This window comes from Jaculus jaculus, chromosome 12 (genome assembly GCF_020740685.1).
Source record: "Jaculus jaculus isolate mJacJac1 chromosome 12, mJacJac1.mat.Y.cur, whole genome shotgun sequence".
NCBI lineage: Eukaryota > Metazoa > Chordata > Mammalia > Rodentia > Dipodidae > Jaculus > Jaculus jaculus.
The window spans coordinates 56,737,355-56,752,136 of record NC_059113.1 but is presented as its reverse complement, the minus strand read 5'-3'; the positions used below and the strand labels follow the sequence as shown (position 1 = coordinate 56,752,136).

Genomic DNA, 14,782 nt, shown 5'->3' with positions numbered 1-14,782 from the left:
CAGTAGGTAGCCTTCCACCCATGATCATGCAAGTGACCCTAATTTAACTCAGTAAAGAAAAGGAGGACATGAAGGGGGGGGGCCATGAAGGAAGGTAGGATGGGGCACATGAAGTAGGATGGGATGAACTGGGAAGAAGGGTTTTAGTAGGAAAGGGAGGTGAGGGGATGAGGAAAGGTAATACCGGGAGATCAAATGTGGTTTCCTTTTTGCAGACATGTGTGAAAGTGTCAAAAATATAAAGAAAAAAAGAAGGGAGAAAGAGAGGAAGAAAAGAAGGAAGGAAGGAAGGGAGGGAGGGAGGGAGGAAGGAAGGAAAATGGATGGTGAGATCGCTTAGTAGGAAAAATGCTTTCTGCACAAGGATGAGGACCTGAGGTCAGATCCTCAACACCAACATAAAAGCCAGGTGGATGTACTACTGTGTACCTGTATCGTAGAGCTGAGGAAACAGAGACAAGAGGACCCCTAGGGCTTTTGGCTAACTAATCTAACCAAATCAGTAGGCTCAGGGTTCAGTAAAAGACTTTGTCTCAAAAGTAAGGTAAAGGGTGATTAAGTAATACATCTGACATCGATGTCTGGCCTCCACATGCACATCTGCATATGCACGCACATGTGTCCCCCACATACATGCAAACTATGCACAATACACATGGAAGAAGAGAAGGAAGGAAGGAAGGGTGAAGGAAGTAAGGGGGGAGAGAGAAAGAAAGGATGAAGGAAGGAAGGGAGAGAGAAAGAAAGAAATGAAGGAAGGAAGGAAAGAGAGAGAAGGGAAGAAAGAAAGGAAGGAAGAAGGAAGGAAGGAAGTCCAAAGCTTAGGGGATTACACAGAGAATGGCTTTGAAGTTATTACGAGTGAGATTTTTCCAAAGTGCCTATAGCTTATTTTTGTTTTCTTTCCTACTTGGAAGAAACATTTTGATATTTGCCCTGTTGGAAACTAAGCTGAACTGTGACTTGCATTTCACAACTCACAAAACTGATTATAAGTTCTTCAGAGAGCTTGATTGCTTTTCTGATGATTTTTTTCTCCCTTCTGAGAATGTGGAGCTCCTCTGCTCCTTCTTGTCCCTTCACCCCACCCCATAGCTTAAGCTACACCAACAGCCACAGAATCAGTCTCAGTTTAAGCAGGACCTTAATTAGCATACTGGTTTCTTGCCGAGAATTTTTAAATCCTGACTCAGCCGCTTAGGGCCAAGATCATGTTCCCTCCACAGGACTCTTCTTACCTGTCCAATAGCTCATGTCCTGATGGAGCTGGGATTCTGCACTTGATGCACCTGGTGTTTCTCTTGTCATGTGCACTCTTATGCCTTAGTCCATGATCTGTTGCTCTAGTGAAATACCTGAGCTTATGTAATTGGTAAAGAAAAGAACTTTATTTGACTCTCAGTTCTGGATGCTGGGAAGCCCAAGGGCATGGAACTGCTATCCACTCACCAAATGGCAAGGTCCTGCCTGCTGCATAAGAACATGGAAGAGATCATCACACAAAGAGACAGAGCAACTATGCCAGCTCCAGTCTCTCCATCTCTTTTAATAAAGCCACCAATGCCAACTGAGGAGATATCTCAGTGGGTAAAGTACTTGAGGCATGAGGATTCCCAACAACCATGTCAGATCCCTGGTGTGGTTGCTCACATCTGCAATCTCAGTACTGGGCAGGTAGAGCTAGGAGAAACCTTGCTAGTGAGCTAGTCTACCTAGTTGGTGAGTTCTGGATTTAGTGAGAGAGAATCCAGATTACCCAGAAGCAGTTTTGGAGATTAAGATAGAGAGCAACGGAGGAAGATACTGACATTGACCTGTGTCCTTCACATGCATGCACTTCACACACATGTGTACCAACATTTACACATGCACACCATATGCACATACCAAAAGTCAATGCCAGTATCAAAGCCCAACCTTCATGAATTCACCTAATTCCAATTACCTCCCAATGGCCCCACCTACAAATATAATTAACATACATGTTGAGATTAAGTTTCCAGCACATCAACTTTAGAGGACACAGTCAAGCCATAGAATCATCACAGAGGTTTAATAAGCCTGGAAGCTATGTTGAGTAAAGACTTCCTATAACATAGCATTGGGTGCAGTGAAGTCTTACTCAGATGTGCCAACTGTGGGACTATACTTGGATAAATTTTCCTCTACATTCTTGCTGTCCTAACTGAGCCCCTTACAGCTGAGGAACTAAAAACAGGAAAATCTCCTTCGGTCATTTTATTGAGGGGAGGAGGTTCAAAATACTGTCTCGCTCTAGCCCAGGCTAACCTGGAATTCACTATGTCTCAGGGTAGCCTCAAACTCATGGCAATCCTTCTACCTCTGCCTCTGAGTGCCAGGATTAATGTCTTGCACCATCAGGCCCAGCTCTCCTCCTATCTTTATAGAGAAGATTGGGCTGTGACCACCAGTGGGTGACCAACTTGTTACTGCCTCACTTTGGAAGCAACCACGCTGATGAAAGAATTCACCCTCCACCAGAGCATGAAAAAAAAGGAGCTGACTTAGTGCAAAGAGAGACGTAGACTTAATAGTAACAGAAAACTGCCTACTTGAGCCAGTGGTCTTCACTTTGGAGTAGGCTTTCTTTGGTTCTCAAGAGCTACTATGCAGCAAATTCCTGCCATGCAATGCTTACCATGCAAATAAGGGTAGACATAACTGGTCAATTATCAGTTCTGGATGGAAGTTTGGTTACCAGGGAAGTAGTAGTGTGACACCCTGGTGTAATTAATCTTCATTACCAAGCTATTCCTGCCAGGAAAGAGAGCCACAGTTTTGTTTGGGGCAGGCTGTCTGGACCAGGCTTGTATTGGGAATGTGTGCCCTTCCTGGACTGTCAATTACAGCCTTCCCTCCACACAAACCACATATCCACCAAATATATCTGTCCTGGGTGTATGCATGGAGCTGAGGATTGAATCCAGGACATTATGCAATACAGACAAGTAGATTGAATCCAGGACCTTACACACGGTAGGTAAGCACTCTACCACTGAGCTAAATTCCCAGCTTTTAGCCATTTTTTTTCAGGTTAAGTTGCCCAGGAAGGCCATGACTTACCTTACTCCAGGCTCAGCCTCTTGAGGCCAGGGCCAACAATATGCACTTTTATAAGCAACCTAATTCAATTCAATCCCTTCAAATGTTTAGGGCATTTCCTTGGGACACATTCCAAAGGATAAGCATTTTTAATTGCAAAGATATTTATTTTAATAAAATAAATTCTTTGCATTGACTAGCCAGGCAAATCCTGTCAACAGGGAATACAAACAGTCCCTTTAAAGATTGGATCACAAGTTCCAAGTGGGCGCTAGAAGTCATCATAGGAGGTAGGCTCATCCTTACTATTGTGGGGTCTAGGCCAAGAGCCTAAGTGGAAACCCACAGGATTTCATGGAAATTACTAAGAATTGTTTGATTAGTTACTCTCAAGGCTGGACTCACTAGAAATAAGCAATTTGCCTACTCAGGACCCCAGAGCCCACAGTCCTAGGATCACACTCTCTAACTGGGGGCTAAAGGAACCACAACAGTTCTACTTGCTCTCAGTGTCAGGGTAATGGGGAAGCCCCCCTCTAACTCCATAAGTTTTGCTGAGTTGAACTGGCCATAGACACAATCAACAGGAGGAAAAATTAACAAACGCATGAATGGGGGCTCTGGAGGTAGCTCAGTTGGTAAAGTGCCTGCCGTGCAAACATGAGGACCTGAGTTCAGTCCCCAGAACCCACATAAAGTGTACAAATATGCGAAAAGCATGGGGGGTGGATCAACATGCTGAAAGATCACTGTAACATGAATATCGCTAGTCTAACATGACCTAGAGACTCATACACCCTTTATAAAATGAGCCATACTACATGGACCTAATAGAACACGCGATGGCTTGAAACCAAGTCTGACCCCAGAACAAACCATGTGTTGTAAATGATCCTCCATGGACAGAATTAGAGACAACTGTGTATCACAAAATCTTCTCAGGTGTATTGAGAGACTTTAACCTTCCTGTGAAACAAAGTTTAGTTTATAGAAATTCAGGGAGGGCACTTGAAGTAATTACTTCTTCAGTGGGTCCAGACTTAGGCAGATAAAGGTATGTCACAGAAAGCCTCCCTTTGCACATGAAGGGAGGGGAGTCTGGGGGATGGAGGACAGGTCAGAGGAATCTTGATGATGCTGAGACTCTTGTTTAAAGCTTTTTCATTTACTTTAGAGAATTTCTCAGCAGGCCCCACCTTCCCCCAGACCTCTATTTTCAGGCCATAATTCAGACCAGCATGGCAGCAAATAGTCAGGACAGGCCACAAGCTCAGGGATACTGACCCAACCAGGACCCCCGGTGGTCCAAGGTGGCCAGGGTCCCCAGATTCTCACGTGTCCCACCGATTTTTCCAAAATGTTACTGGGCCAGCAGAGGGGTGGGAAGGATACAGTGGGAAGGACCCTGGACTATGGGGATCCCCAGGATGAACCATCTTGAAACAAATGCAGACCCTCTCTTCTCTGCATTAAGACAGCCCCATTTTTCTACGCACCTTAGCCCCTTTCCACAGTCACCAAACTTCCAGAAAACTAAAAAAGCAAACAAGAAAATAAAATGCATCATCACAGAAAGAGCTCTGCCCTTGGGGTTTGAGCAGGGAATGGAAGTGACCTGAGTTAGGCCATGTGACTGTGGGGTTTAAAGCCTGGGCCAGTGAGGACTGTGCCATTAGTTTTGAATTGCCTGTGGCCAAAATGAGCTGCACCCTGCCTACCCTGCCCCACCCTGCTCCTCTGAGTCATTAAGGTGCCACCATTCACGCCACACTAAGAGCAAGTGTGGCAGTTGTTCCCAGATCCTCTTCTCGCAGCCCATAGCCAATATATTAGCAAATCCTTCAACATATAAAATGCTTCCTGAACCCAACCACTTCCATCTGTGGTCTACTGCACTAGTCCAAGCATTGCCAGCTCCTGCCTAGGCCCCTGAATTCTCTCAGCCACTCAGGGTCCAACCCACAGAAGGGTCCTACCCTTGCTCAGGAGAAGAATGTCTCCATCTTGAAAGATTAAATGATTCTAGAGCAAGATGCCTTATGTATTAGTTACTATTCCCCTTACTATGACAAAACACCTGAAAAAAAGAAACTTTAAGGAAGGAAGTTTTAATTCCAGCTCACAGTTTGTGGGTACAGCCCATCATGTCGGGGAAGTTATGGAAGTAGGAGTGTGAGCTGGTTGCATTGCATCCTCAGTCAGGAAGAAGAGAGTGAGGAATGCTGATGTTCAGCTCACTTTCTCTTTCTTTGTTTACTACTTAAGCGAGAGAGAGGAGATGGTCTGGAGAGATGGCTTAGTGGTTAAGGTGCATGCCTGCGACACCTAAGAACCCAGGTTCGATTCTCCAGGTCCCACGTAAGCCAGATGCACATGATGGCACATGCATCTGGAGTTCATTCTCAGTGGCTAGAGGCCCTGGCATGCCCATTCTCTCTCTCTCCCTCTCTTTGCCTCTAACAAATAAAATATATCTTTTAAAGAGAGAGAGAGAGAGAGGCACTAAAGAGAGATAGACTAAAGCAAAAGTGGAACTTAACAGGGCAATCACCAAATCTTCCAGCTCCATGAGCAGCATCCAGGGCTATGACGAAATTATGTGGGCTCCACAGGGGTTGGGTAGCCCCACCCTTCCAGCTGTGCTGCCTATAGCACATACAGCCTCTTTCTCAGGCCAGCTCCACTCCATATCTGCAGCTTTCCTCAACAGATAAGCGCAGTCCTGGCATCTCCAACATCCTGGAGCCTCCATTGCAACTTAGGCTTCACCATCCCAGCTTTATGCAATGACCTCTGAGGACCTTCTTTGGGGGAATCTGATCCTGCCACACACTTCCTGGACTGAACAGCCCTTTTGTAACCCTGGCACAAGCCTTAACGATCTCCTTACTTTTGTTTCTTTCGTGCCTACAAAACAAAAACCACATAGATGAGGCAGCCATTTTGAGATGCTACAGTCTGGCCTCTACCTCGGGTCATAGCCACATCAGCCTCCTTGCATTTTCAGGCTGACTCTGGAGAAACACTTTCCTAAGTGGTTGTTTTCAAGCAGGGAGCCCCTTTGGTGACATTCTCAGTTTTGGCTGTCTCCTTTTAAATGAACTTGAGTTTTCATGGGGAGGGTTTTGCCCTTAGGGCACCTTTCCTATTATCCCAGAGCACAGCAAAAGGCTTCTCTTTAAAGGTACTAATTTCTTTACTAACTTTAGCTGCTTCCTCTATACCCTCCTTTTCAAACTCATTCACATTCTGTTCATTGCAAAACTTCATATTGTCCATATCTTTCTGCTTTCTCTCACTGCAGTAGCCATTTCACAGCCTGAATGCCATCCTGTCTTGAAATTTCCTTTACCAAACTAGCCTATTACTTTTGAAGCCAGCCTCAATCAAGTTCTCAGGATGCAGGCAGAATGCAGCCAAATTTTTGGCAGTTCCTGATGGAGATCCTTTACTTCCCTCTCAAAATTTGTGAGTGGGGCCTCCACTATCTGCATTTCTCTCAAAATTCTTGTCTCTCAAACTCTCACCAGAATGGCTCATTAAAGCTCTGTTTATAGCATTCTTGGTCTTTCTAACCCACATTTCCAAACTCTTCCACATTCCTACCTCAGACCAGTTCCAAAGACCTAAGAACCACATGGTCAGACTTTTTGAAACAACAACCTCATTTCTAGTGTCAATTTTCTGTATTACTTTACTTTTATCATTCCTGTGACAAAATGCCCAACAAAGGGAACTTAAGGGAGAACAAAGGTTTCATTTTGGCTCACAGTTGGAGTGTACAGTTTACTGTGGAGAGGCATGATGGCAAGAGCATGAGGCAGCTGGTCATGTTGTGTCCACAGTCAGGAAGCAGAGAAAGATGAATGCTGGAGCATTCTATTCTAGAATGCCAGTTCATGGAATGATGTCATCAATGATCAGGATGAATCTTCCAGAAATTCCCTCACAGACATACCCAGAGGTTTGCCTCCTAGGTGATCTTGGATCCACCACCCCTCACATTTTTGTTTTGCATAGGTCTTTCAAATTATACAGCTGTCCTGCCTGTGGTCTCCACTAAAATCCAAGCCCCATGAGGATAAGCTCTTCTGTACTGATGAATGGGACTGATCATTCTGTAACTGGGATAGCAGAGCTTGAGATGCCCACCAGGACCTGAATCTTTATGTTGTACTGTATGACGAGGGCCAGCAGTCTGAGATGGCAATAGGTCAACACTCTAAAAGCCCTTCACATCCCATTTCAAGCAGCCACTTTATGGGGATTGAAACAAAAATAGCTGACTGATCATCGGTGCTCAAGCTTGTCACTCTAGCCAGGTGGTCACCATATTCCCATTCCATGCTTTCCTTGTTGTCACCTTCCTGGACTTCTGAACTCAGGGACTTCCTACTCAACTCTGCACAGCTCCAGGTGCCACCTGGCCTGGAGAGTAACTCAGAACAGATCATCCATTAATAATGCATACATGCAGATTAATTCAGAACAAACAATCCATTATTCACATGTAAATGCAGATTCCTTCCTATCTACTACACATGCCCTAGCCTGCCCTCCCTCCCTCTGTCAATACCAGGAAATGCAGTCAGTCCCCAACCCAGGGATGTTTCATCCTATGATTGGCCACCTTTACGGTGGTGTGGGAAAAGTGTGCATTTAGTAGAAAACACTTTTTAATATTCTTGAATTTGGGTCTTTCCTGGGTCCTCAATATGCAAAATGATCTCCCATGGTTCTGAGAAGCAGCAGCAAGCCCCAGCTCCTAGCCACCTCACAGCCAGAATAAGAGACAAGCAGTACTTGTGACTGTGTTGATGTGATACTCAGCAGGTCAGGTGTATTAAATGCATCTCCAACTTATAATACTTCCAACTTATCACAAGTCCCTCAGAATTTAACCCCATTGCAAATTCAGGAGCACACGTGTCCTCATACTGGTTGGGTTAATACTGGACCTCCACCATGGGCACCCTCTCCTAGGACCTTAGATCCTTTCTTCAATCCAAGGAGTTCACACCAAGGACTCCACAACTCTGCTCCAACTCCTTGGCCAGAGGTCCTTTCCACAAGTAGCACCTGTGCCATTGTGGTTGTTCAGCATTTGTGCCCCTTTCTAGCACCTGGCACAGTGGGGGCCTGGCATCCAGTAGGTGCTCAATAAATGTCTGTGTGACTACATAAACTCAGTTACTCATTCTGGGAGCTAGCTGGGTTTTAAATGGGCACTGTCTGACTCATTACTATGCAAATGCAGGTGTAGGAAATAATTTTACATTTCGGTGAGCTGCAAATGGCTTGATAAGAGTCCCTGCATTCAAAGACTGGCTATATAATGTACAGGTCTCTGTATAAAATGAATGATCCTGGGCTCCTGGCTCCACATGCAGGCCAAAAAGCTTTTTATTTCTTCTTACTTGACCTGCTATGGTCATTGTTTGTTGTTGTTTGTTTTGTTATTGTTTAATGTTGCTCTCCCACACTCAGAGTAAATGTAAACCTACCCAAGGGTTTAGGGCTTGCACCTAAGCCTGATTCTCCTTGTGTTCATATCCTGTCAGGTGCCAAGGGTGAAGTTGGTCACTAGACTGAGGCAGCGAAGGGCTGAGAACTCAGCCCAGGGAGTCAGGGAGGTAGGGAGGTAAGAAGGTGGTGGATAGCAGATAGCGGTGTCCCATGTGACTCAAGACTCCAAGTCCCATCAGACGTCACTTGCAATAGTCTCTGAATATAAACCTGTTAAGACTTTCAGATGGTGGCTGCAGTGTGTTAGCCATGCATTGGACCCCTAAATACAGGCCCCTGAGTGTGCAGCAACAATCTCAATGCCTATGTTGGACATAGGCTTATTCTCCAATTTCTGTGTTTGGCTCTCGGGCATCCCACAACTACACTTGGGTGGGTTTCTGTGCCTGCCTGGGACACAGACATAAGTCTCTCTTCTTCTCTCTGCAGGGGCTGTGAGGGCCTCCAGTGTCTTTCCAATCCTCAGCGTCACGCTGCTATTCTTCGGGGGCCTCTGTGTGGCCGCCAGTGAGTTCCACCGCAGCAGGCACAATGTCATTCTCAGTGCCGGTATCTTTTTTGTCTCTGCAGGTAAGTGTCTTGCCCTAGCCTGGAAATCTTCACAGACAACAATCAAAGCTAGAGCTGTATGAACAGCATGATACTGGTCAGGGTTTAGTCTGGGGAAGGAACAGGGAAGCATTCAGCTGTGCTAGAGCTAAGAATTATTAGAACAGAAGATGCTGAGACTCTAGTCATGGTTGGCACAAAGAAAAGACATGAAGGGGACAGAGAGAAAGGGTCAGCTGAGAGAAAGAGACAGGTGAGATAACAAAAGGACAGCTGAGCATGAGCACATACCTATAATTCCAGCACTCAGAAGACTGAATTCTGGGATGACAAATTCAAGTCCTTGGGCAGCAAGAACTTGAACTTGGAGGGAGAGAGAGAAACAGAGAGAGTGGCTATGTACAGATTTACACATACATGAAAGGTGGCCATGTGGAATGGAAGAATGGATAATATAAAATCCTATATATACTATGTTTTTCCTTATAAATACATACATATAATTGATAAGATCTAATTTATAAATTCAGTAGGGTTGTAAATAAATAAAATATACTCATACTGTAATAAAAAGTTATTTGAAAATAATGTATTGCTTCTTTCTGGAATTTTCCACATAGTGTTTCCAGACCATGGTTGACCAATAGTCAAATAAGATTTGGAATGTGAAACTATATGTAAAGGGAATTGCAATGGCAGGGTGCTTACTAAGAGGACAATGGAGTAGAGTGTAAAGTGATTTGGACTTGAGTTCAGGTCTTGGGAAATGGCACCAACCTCCTGTAATTTGATTTCCTCCCCTGCAACATGGTAAATAACTCTATGAGCCAATCTCATAGAGTTGTTCAGAGGAGGCAGGTATGAAAGAAGCAATACTATTTTCTGCTATTAGAAAAAAACAAGACAGCTGCAAATTGTGGGTCCTTGCATCCTGGTCCCCTATAAGAACTTATGCAGCTCTTTCCCTACTGTTTGAACCTTCTGCGGAATGCAGAAGTAAGATAGCATCCCTCTCTGACTCTGAAAGCCCACTCAAGCGATGGACCAAGGAGGAAGCTATAACCTTGCCCCTGGGGAGACAGGGTCAGCTGAAGGTGGCTGTGGCCTATGACTATACTCTGTCAACACATGTTGACAACTGGCAAACCCAGTGACTTGTTTGACTTTGGGGCATGTGCCTACCACTGATGGCCTCATCCTGGCTGTGACTGACCCAGAGGTTCTGCACCAGTGATGTGCCGATATGACAATTTCCTAAGAATGAGATAAGACCAATATTTTGTCCCCCAAGGAGACTGTTAGGGAGCAGTGTCACCAGCTACTTCTGTGCACATGGGTCCCTTGAGGGATGACAGGTAGAGTAGATGCAGGGACATGGGGAGGCCTGAGGGGATGCTTGGGGTCTAGTATCAGGTCCCTCCACTACTCTTTCCAAGGAACTCCAAGAAGCCTCAGTTTTTCCACCTGCAAAAAAAACAGGACTGGAGTATCCCATGCTCTCAAGGTTCTTCCTGGCTACACTCAGAACAACCTTTTCTGAGTCAGTGCTATGTCCTGGTGTTGTGTGCAAATCTCAAGAAGCATGAGATCTGAAGCCCGGCTGCCTGGTGCGAGCCTTTCCTCTTCCATTCCCTCATTTTATAATAGTGGGCAAGTCATTTAACTGTTCTGTGACTCAGTTTCCCAACCTAAAAAGTAGGGATAATAGTGAGCCCAACCCTTGAGGCTGTAAAGAGGATTAAGTAAATTGGTATCCACAATTAAGAGTATGTAAAACAATACCTAGCATCAGTGTATGCTCAGAACACAGTAGCTGCAATAATGTGTACATAGCATTTGTAATGCTCACATGAATTCAATTCACTCATTCAACAAATATACCTGTGCTCTTGCTTTTGGTCTAGCTCAGGACTAGATGTTGGGTCCATCATGCTGAGCAAGAAGGGCCTGGTCCCTGCTCTCAGAGAGCTTTCCATCTAATGGGTAGGGCAAAGCATCTCATTCTGAGACTGGTGACTGAAAGTCCAACCCACCTTGGCAAAGAGTCTTGGGGCCACTTCCTAACTGTGTCGACATGGGAACATACTAATCTGTGTTTAGTTTTCTCATTTGTAAAAGGGGTCTTTTATTTCAAAGTAGGCCCATTACAGTAAGCCACTGAACTGGTTCATACAGAGACATTATACAGCTGTGGCTGTAGCACTTGCCTGGTGAATGTAAGCCCCGGGTTCCACCACAAACGCTGCGAAAAATAAATTAATTAGAGAGTTGGGGGGATGGTTTAGTCAATAAAGCACTTGCTATGCTAGCATGAAAACCTGAGTTTGGATCCCCAGCACACATGAAAATGTCAAGTAGACATGTCAGCCGCCTGAAGCCGAGACAGCGGATGTCTGGGGAAAGGTGGCTACACTAGTCAAATTGGCAAGCTCTGGATTCGACTGAGAGATCCTGTTTCCGTAAAGAAGATAGGGGGTAATTAAGGAAAACACCCGACCTCAACCTCTGCCCTCCACATGCACACACATGCACATGCACCCACCCACAGGCCAATCTGCATACAAAAATGCTCACCCACCACAGACACATACACATGCAGAAAAATAATTCAGACTTTGCCCAGTGTCTGACACATAGCAAGTGTGACTGACAACTTGCTTGGCTTCCTGCCTTTTGACATCTGAGCCTTTCTTTGAGGATTCCTCCCCCACCCCATGAAGACCTCTTTGGGGAACCTTCTAAACTTTGTGACCAAAACTTGCTTGCTGGCAGAGGAGAGAGGAAGCATGGCCCTGGAAAATCAGAGGACATCACTAGAATCTGCCGTTGATGAACTTTGATGCCTTTGAGGCCTGTATCCCATTGAACTGAAAAATTCATGTGAATTCTGCTTTCTCCTCATTATATCCGCACTCATTTTAATATAAAAGACTGTGTCTGCCTTGCTAATCTTCCAGCCAAATTGACACTCTAGGCAGAGAAACCGTTTTTCATCCTGTGGGTTCTTGCAGCCAGACGGAGCTGGATGCCATCGCCCACGTTGAAAAGTATCTCGATGATTACACTGATGCCCCCTGAGAATGCCTGCACCAGGAATTTCCAGGAGAGGACCCAGGACCCCGACTAGGGTCCTTGACCACTAGGGGCATGGCCTAGGTTGAGTCTGACCAGTTCCTAGCCCAGAGTTCTGCTGTCTCATTTTCTCAAGATCCAGGGAAACACCCCAGCAAGTCATTCCCAGTCCCCACTGGCTCCACAGACCACGGCCTTGCCTTTCTTGGCTCAGGATCCAGCTCAAATATCATTTCATGTCCAAAGCGGGGCAATGGTCTGTGTCTCTCCCTTTGCTCCTGAATCATTTTGTATGCATCCCTGATCCATGCTTTTCTGTTCTGTGCACCACCAGAGTTCCTCATTTCCCCGGAGGACAAACAACACTTGCAAGAAAATTTCAGCAATGGGATTTGCTAACCATAAGGTTCTCACTTGTAGGGTGTGCATAGAAAAAAAGGTTGGCTTGGGGGTGTCTTCTTCCATGGTTCGCCACTTTATTTACTGAGAAAGGTCTCTCACTTGAACCCAGAGCCTGCCAATTCAGCTACTCTAGCTAGCCAGCTTGACCTGGAGATCTGTCTCCACCTCCTGAGTGCCAGACCTACAGACATTTTCATGGTTTCTAGAAACCTGACACATTTGCACAACAAGTGCTTTGTCCTTGAACCACCTGGTCAGCCCCTGCTTCTACATTTTCTATGCATAGTCCAGCACTAAAAGTGACCATTGTCTCTGAAACTTTATAGAACATGTTCTTCTTTTCTTCCTGTTAGGGTTAAGCAACATCATTGGCATCATAGTTTATATATCAGCCAACGCTGGAGACCCCGGGCAGCGTGACTCCAAAAAAAGCTACTCTTATGGCTGGTCCTTTTATTTCGGAGCCTTCTCTTTCATCATTGCGGAAATCGTGGGCGTGGTTGCGGTGCACATCTACATCGAGAAACACCAGCAGTTGCGTGCCAAATCCCACTCGGAGCTCCTGAAGAAGTCGACCTTTGCCCGCCTGCCACCCTACAGGTACAGATTCCGGAGGCGGTCCAGTTCTCGCTCCACCGAGCCCAGATCCCGAGACCTGTCTCCCATCAGCAAAGGCTTCCACACCATCCCTTCCACTGATATCTCCATGTTCACCCTCTCCCGGGACCCCTCTAAGATCACCATGGGGACCCTCCTCAACTCTGACCGGGACCACGCTTTTCTACAGTTCCACAATTCCACGCCCAAAGAGTTCAAAGAGTCGCTGCATAACAACCCGGCCAACAGACGCACCACGCCCGTCTGAGCTGACCTCTGGCCTCTGCCCCGCCCAGTACAGCCTTGGGGGAAGTGTACACAGATGTCTCTAAGGTTGCATGGCATGGTCCTCGTGATGGTATTATTTCTTACAAAGAATAAAACCAAATGGACTCAGTCCCTCCCACATTGGTCCCCTCATCCCCCAAGTCCTGACCCCCTCCATTCTCCTCCTCTAACTTTTCACGCTAGTCCCTTAATGTCACCTCTCTCTGTGTGTATCTGTGACAGATGTTTTCTTTTCTTCCTTCTTTGCTGGAAGGACTTCCACATTCTTCCCTCCTTGGAAGAGGACTTTACTCATGGGGGAAGGGGATTTCCAAGTCCCCATCAGACGAGCCCATAGCTGTTTCCATTGTCCACCCATACAAATCCTCAGGGAACACACCAGCCAGGTGGCCCTGAGGGAGGCATTCACCTCTAAGTGTTAGAAAAACATGACCAGAAATCAAAGATGTCAGCACCCTGAAGCAGCTAATGTAATAAGCACTCACGTTATTAAAGGTTTTGCCTTGTCGTAACCAATGGAGCTGGGGCTGTTTTTTGTTTGTTTGATTTTCTGGATATTTCCTACACAAATCCACTCCCTCTACTTCCAGACTGGCTCATCTCTGTTAGAAACCAAAGTCAGCTCTTTTTACCCCAGCCACTAGAAGTGATTCCCCTTTCTCTCCTAAAGACAGTGACATGTTCCCTGTGCATGTAAGAGTCAGTTTGCCCCTCTACCTGACCCCCGGTGTTACCTAGGGCATAGGAATACTAATCATTCAAGATCTAACTCTGACACCCAACAGCTCTTGACCTTGTGCAAGTGACCTGAGCTTCAAGCCTTAGTTTCTGCATCTGAAACAGATCATGATAAACATTTTCTCCTCCATGGGAATGTGAGGCTTAAATAAAAACATCCACATATAGGGCTGGAGAGATGGCTTAGTGGTAAAGCCAAAGGACCCAGGTTTTATTCCCAAGAACTCATGTAAAGCCAGATGCACAGGTGCCACATGCATCTGGAGTTCATTTACAGTGGCCGAATGCCCTGGCATGTCCATTCTCTCTCTTTCTCTTTCTCTCTCTCTCTCAGAAATAAACAAAAATAAAAAATATTTCTAATCCATATATCAAAGCCAGGCATCTTTAATCCCAGCACTCCAGAGGCAGAGGTAGGAGGATCACTGTAAATTGGAGGTCACCCTGGAGCTACAGAATGAGTTCCAGGACTGGAGAGATGGCTTAGCAGTTAAGCGCTTGCTTGTGAAGCCTAAGGACCCTGGTTCGAGGCTCGATTCCCCAGGAC

The 14,782-nt window shown here is 45.7% G+C and overlaps 1 protein-coding gene across 2 annotated transcripts in view; it reads left to right on the top strand.

Moving 5' to 3' along the window:
- The window catches only part of Cacng3 (calcium voltage-gated channel auxiliary subunit gamma 3), a 108,919-nt gene extending 94,910 nt beyond the window's left edge, over positions 1-14,009 (top strand). The window contains exons 3-5 of one of the 2 annotated variants that reach the window (XM_045131471.1): positions 9,019-9,159; positions 12,966-13,212; positions 13,400-14,009. In XM_045131471.1, the coding sequence (XP_044987406.1) occupies positions 9,019-9,159; positions 12,966-13,212; positions 13,400-13,541 (530 nt within the window). In that variant the 3' untranslated portion in view covers positions 13,542-14,009. Of the gene's footprint in view, positions 1-9,018; positions 9,160-12,965 lie in introns of both variants that reach the window. The other variant, XM_004670194.3, reaches the window with a different exon arrangement.
- Positions 14,010-14,782: the final 773 nt, after the last annotated feature.